Below are 5,764 nucleotides of genomic sequence, written 5' to 3'. Positions count from 1 at the left end.
CAATGTGTGTCTGCTGTTGACCACACGAAGACTTTCAGAGTTGCAAAGATTTTTTTTTTTTTTTGTTACTCGAACAGTTGGTCGCACCGTCGTGCCATTGGAAAAAAAATTGGTCTCATTTGTGACCAGTATACACCATCTGTAAAGTTGTCAGTAGACGTTTGTCTGATCATCTGTGAAACTGCATTGAGTCAGTTGTTTTATGTTAAAGCTGATAAACAAATGGTACTCGTTAAGACTCATCAGACATCAGATTGTCAATATAACTTACTGACACACTCTGTCTCTCCACCATCAGAGCCGTCAACCTTCTTCCCAACCGAGTCATCGGCTGCATCGGGCAGCATGTTGGTGAACCCATTGAAGAGCTCGCTAAGTCTTGGGACTCACGTTTCCTGGTCAGCTGCGCCCAAGACCAGCTCATAAAGTTCTGGGATATTTCCAGTTTACCCAACACGACTGTCGATGAGTACCGCAAGAGAAAGAAGAAAAACGGTCGGATGAAGTCTCTCACCAAGAAGGCCCATGGTGACAATGACTTCTTCTCAGGACTTGTAGAAGAAACTGAGAAGAAGGAGGAAGAGGAACAGGAGGAAGAGGAGGATGACAGTGACAGTGATTGAAAATGTTAGTCATTAAGCCTTCGGACAGATTAGTCCTAGAGAATGGGTGTGTCTGCTGTTTGAGTCGGGCCTTTGCCTTTGGTGGATTCCAGTATTGTTAGAAACAAACAACCACTGAGGACTAAACAGGGGTTTATTTTCTCTTGAAATGTGCCGGGATTAAATGTGAACGTCTCAGAGGAGAAAATGCTCTTCAATATTAATACTGTACATCAGTACTGGCTCTTTAGTGGTTGGTTGTGCATGTTGAAACTCAGTGCTTCCATGAAACTGTTAAATGTTTACATATTTTGTGTGAAAATTTGAGGAGGTCTGTTGTCAATCATATTAAAATAATTTATAAGAACTTTAATATTAGATGTTGTGGTATCAGTACCAGAAGTCGGGTGATGGGGCGATGAACCTGATCCAGAGTAACGCTAAGATCCAAAAACAGACTTTGCTGTTACATTTATACGCCTGCAGGATATCCTGTAAATCTGCTGAAAGTTGTGTTGTATCAAACTCATTTCTCTCAATAAAAGTGTTGTTTATATTTAACCAATTACTCATTTGAACTCTTAAAATTTAAAAAGCAAGTATTAATTTTGTATTGACGGATCTCAGCCATCCGACTGATGGTAGTCTAAGGCGCTTGGAAAGAGAAGTTACTGGACTTGTTTAAGCTACTTGAAGACGTTTCATTTCTCATCCAAGAAGCTTCTTCAGTTCCAAAACAAAATGGTGGAGAGTCCCAGGAATGTAAAGGCCAGTGGGGGTTGTGCCTTAAGAGGGTCATTGACTTATGATCAATAACAACCCCTGTTTCTTTGTAACATTGCTGTGACAGGGTTGTGTTTGTGTATAATTAGACACATTGTGTTCTTGTTTTCAGCAGAATCACAAACAGCACAGGTTGGTTTTCCACAGAAACACAGCTCATGTTTATGCTCGAGGCAAACACTGAACTAAATGTCAAAAGGAAATAATGTTTGGTATTTATGCCTCCATGAATGAAGTGAACTGATGACAAACAGGTTTACAACACATGAGCATGTTTTATTCTCTGGATGGTGAAGGCTTCAAACTTTGCATTTGTGAGGTTGAACTTTTAAGAAATTGTGTTTTGTTGCTGTTTAGAGAGCAAATCTGTCAAATGTCAGTGTGATGACTCCAATTTCACAGATGGATGAGGAAGCATGAAGACATTTGTTTTCTCTTTGTTTGTTTGACAATGTACAAATTTCACATAGCACGCAGTTTTTTGTCCAATCAGAGGTGTTGAAATGTCAGCTGACTGACCCTCTCCAACATGCTCCGCCCTCTGCTCTGCCTGTCTGTAAAGCCATGATTTGCACATATCTCATCAGTCTTGCACAAAATAAAAAAATCTATTCATTTGATCAGAGCATTGATCCATGTTTGTGCAGTGTTTTGTTTTTGCAATAACCCCAAATATTTCCCTACAAAATAAGTGACAAAGTGAAACATCACATGAACCATTATGGAGTCGCCTTGATATAAAACCATGATGTGATCCAAACTGAGGATTATGCTTATTATGAAGGAGAAAACCACAGAGAGATGCTCAAACTGTTTTTATGTCAGGCTGTAAAACATGTTAACTTCTGCTATGAGTTTAATATTGAACATTAAATGCTGGGACACTTTTACCTGAATAACCAGTGACTTCTGAGTGAGATCAGAGCACAGCCTCATAAAGAGGAGCTGTACAAGTTCTTGACGCACCACATGTAGCAGACCTAGTTCCAGGAACCAACGCTGCATCATGTGACGTCCTCTTCAGCACTAAAGAATGCTGCTGCTCAGGTCCTGTGAAGACAAATGAATAAACAAATCAACGCTGTCAAAGTTTCAGAACAAAATTTAAAAAATGGTACGTTTTTGCATTAAATGCATCACTGGGTGAGGCCAAATGTCTTTTTACATTACACCACAGTCATGAAGAGTGTGACACAAAATGTAGATGCAGTTGTATCACAGCTGTTAGCAGGACAAAGAGCTTTAAGAAGACATGAAGAGCATTATTGTTGAATGTCTTTAATCCTGCAGTGACAAACTTATTTGAGTGTTTCCTGTTGCTGTTGTTCTGTTTGTGTAAGAAGAGGCTGAATAAGCATCCATCAGTGGGAGGTTCCCATCAGGTGTCTCCACCGTGGACTCCACCTCCATCCCCGCTCTCCAGGATCCACATAAAGAGAGACGGACGGAGAGAGCAGCGTCTTCTTCACAGAGACACCACCTGCAGAATCACCAGAGAGCCTCCTGAGCAGCAGCCTTCATCCTCCTCATCCTCCATCAGAGCTGCAGGTAAGACGAGCTGCACACCTGGACTCTTGCTCTGCCTCTTGTAACACACATCAGGACGGCTCAGTGGACACATTTCAGAGCTGAACAACACATCAGTGTTAGGACTGTTAACAGACACAAACACATCACAGACAGATGAAGGTGTGAAAGCCGACTTTTAGTGTTTTATCCAGATGTTAAAAGCTGAGTTCAGTGTTTTGGGGCTGGTGGTCATCATTCCTCCTGTTCTTACTGGACGTCAGGAGATCCTTTCCTGATGTGCTTGGAGCACAAAGCTCCACAGAGAATAGATTTGAATGTTTGTCTAATTTATCATTGTTGGAGACAAACTTCCTCAAACTGAACTAAAGTAAAACAGAAACATTTTATTTGAACATCCCAACCTGTTGCATGGATACGACAGTGCCGTTGGTCTGTTAGTGTTTCCTGTCAGGAACCTCGCTTACTTTCAGCTCGAGCTGAGCTCAATATCCTGGCTTTTTATGCACTCACACTTTTATTTACTTGTTTTATCTGATTTATTATTTATTGTTTATTTACTGACTGTTTGTATGCAGTGTATATTTGTACAACTTCTACAGCACTTTGGTCAACAGGTTGTTTTAAACGTGCTGTATAAATAAACTTTGACTGACACATAAAGTAAAGCCAGCTTTGCATTGTTGGAATAATTTGGTGAATTTCCAACAAGCTGGTGACTCGCCCTCCTGCCCCTCCCTCACTTTTCTTTCTAATAAAGCTTCTCATGTCCGTCGTTGATGAGCTTCAGCTGGTTAGCAAACACCAGTTTGTCAGACCTGGACCAATCAACACTGTCAGCTTACAGGTGCTGTCGGAGGAATGCAGTGCTGTGATTGGTTGGTGATGATTGGGTAGTCTGGTCAGAGACGTGAGTGTGACTTCTGCCCAGATAAACTGTGACGCCTGAACACATCTTTACTTTAATAAACATTTATTTTTATTCTGGAGCCCCGAACGCCTCGGGCTGAAGACACGCCCACTTTTATTTAACCTTATCTGAAGGAAGCTGCTGCTCAGGTCCTGATGACAGAAACCTGTGAACACGTCAAAGCTGACAAAGAGTCCGAACACAGCGTCACATGACACTGACAGCACTGCTCAGTGGACACAAAAACACTCAGAGGGTTTTTGTGTTGTTACAGAATAAAGTGTTTTGTATTTTGTTGATGTGTGATGTTATATAGAGCTGATAATGTTTTATGTCATCTATAAGTTTGTCTTTGTATCACTGCTGTGTCAGAGTTTGTGTTTGTGTATAATTTGACACATTAAACACTTCAAACTACAATAACTGATTTTTGTCTTCTTGTTTTCAGCAGAATCACAAACAGCACAGGTTGGTTTTCCACAGAAACACAGCTTATGTTCATGTTTATGGTCGAGGCAAACACTGAACTCTGTGAGTCATAAAATAAATAATGTTTGGTTTGATGAGTCCATACAACACATATGAAGTGAACTTAATACAACACATGATCACATTTTATTCTCTGGATGGTTTCAAACTTTATATTTGTGAAGTTAAACTTTACAGAAAAGTTTAAAGTTAAATAAACTGACTATAAATGTTAGAATTTCATGCAGTTTTCTCAAAATGTGTTTGTGTTTCAGGGATCTGTCAGCTGATTGGCCCTCTCCATCATGCTCCGCCCTCTGCTCTGCCTGTGTGCTCTCATTGCACAGACAGGTAAACGCACACACCTGGCAGCCATTTTGCAAGTGTCCTCAAAATACTCGAGTACAAAAACATGAGAGTGACGATGAAGAAAGCTTTAAGTACAAAGTTGTGTCTCTGATTTTCCACAGGTGAACATAACATCTGGAAATGTTACCGTCTGTTTCAACGGCTTTTTCAGTCCTGAAACTGGAGGCGACTGTGTTGTGGAGCGTTCACGGGGCGCAGAGAGTTTTTACTTTCAGACATATTCAAATTATGATGATTATTGCTACTTCTATATATATTTCAATAATGTGAGTGTTTTTCTGTATCACACAGTTAAATCTGTCACTTTTCACTGTTTCACCACAAATTAATTGTATAAACAATGTAAACCAAAAATAAAATTTGAGGTTTTATCACATCAAAAACTTTTGTAAAAACTTTTAGAGGAAACTTCCTGACAGTGTCTGAAACTTTTCTGTTTGCTCGTTACAGATGTATTTGGTTCATTATATCTATGAAACACAACCACATCTGTACTCGTACATTCAAAACTCTGATCCAACAGTGAGTCTCTGAGTGTTTATAAACAACTTTACACGTCTGATGTTTAAATACTACATTAAATACTTTCTAACACAAACATCGTTGTCTCTGCTTTGTAGTCATAACATTGATTGTGTTTGTTTCTGTCCAGGTGTTTGAGCTTCAGTTCGGTGGAACCACAGTTGATACAGTGACTCTTACTTCTGCATATACAGCTCATTTCTTCAGCATCAGTGGATGCAGACACTCAGGTAAGTGAATCTAAAGCTCCAAACTCAACTTTGGGATTCTGTAAAATGTAACTATTTGAATGTTACGGTGATGTTTGTGCTCACAGTTGTTGAACGAGTCAGTGATCTGTGAGTGTTTGAATTCCTTCAATCCTCAGGTCAGATGTATCGACCTGGTACAGTGATCAGCTCTGATCCAGAAACCTGCTTCAGTCTCACCTGTAATGAGGCTGCAGCCCTCCACACCTCCAGCTGTGGTCCACTGGAGCGTTGTCAAGGCAACAACATGTAAATATGTCTTCTTTGTATTTAAAAGAAAGCAGGAAGTGTTAGTATTACATCAGCAGTGATTGAACTCATTTTGATCAGAGCAA

The 5,764-nt window shown here is 40.1% G+C and overlaps 2 protein-coding genes across 2 annotated transcripts in view; both read left to right on the top strand.

Moving 5' to 3' along the window:
* wdr55 (WD repeat domain 55) overlaps positions 1-1,163 on the top strand; it is a 14,799-nt gene extending 13,636 nt beyond the window's left edge. Inside the window, exon 4 of the mRNA XM_042216671.1 lies at positions 299-1,163. Within this exon, the coding sequence (XP_042072605.1) occupies positions 299-623 (325 nt within the window). The 3' untranslated portion in view covers positions 624-1,163. The remainder of the gene's footprint in view (positions 1-298) is intronic.
* A 180-nt stretch (positions 1,164-1,343) lies between these two features.
* LOC121813142 overlaps positions 1,344-5,764 on the top strand; it is a 7,169-nt gene continuing 2,748 nt past the window's right edge. Inside the window, exons 1-4 of the mRNA XM_042216670.1 lie at positions 1,344-1,364; positions 2,726-2,933; positions 5,280-5,411; positions 5,549-5,678. Of these exons, the coding sequence (XP_042072604.1) occupies positions 1,344-1,364; positions 2,726-2,933; positions 5,280-5,411; positions 5,549-5,678 (491 nt within the window). The remainder of the gene's footprint in view (positions 1,365-2,725; positions 2,934-5,279; positions 5,412-5,548; positions 5,679-5,764) is intronic.

The sequence above is a fragment of the Haplochromis burtoni genome, unplaced genomic scaffold (genome assembly GCF_018398535.1).
Source record: "Haplochromis burtoni strain Fernald_Lab_line unplaced genomic scaffold, NCSU_Asbu1 Contig_1186, whole genome shotgun sequence".
Taxonomy (NCBI): domain Eukaryota; kingdom Metazoa; phylum Chordata; class Actinopteri; order Cichliformes; family Cichlidae; genus Haplochromis; species Haplochromis burtoni.
This window is presented reverse-complemented; position numbering and strand designations above follow the sequence as displayed.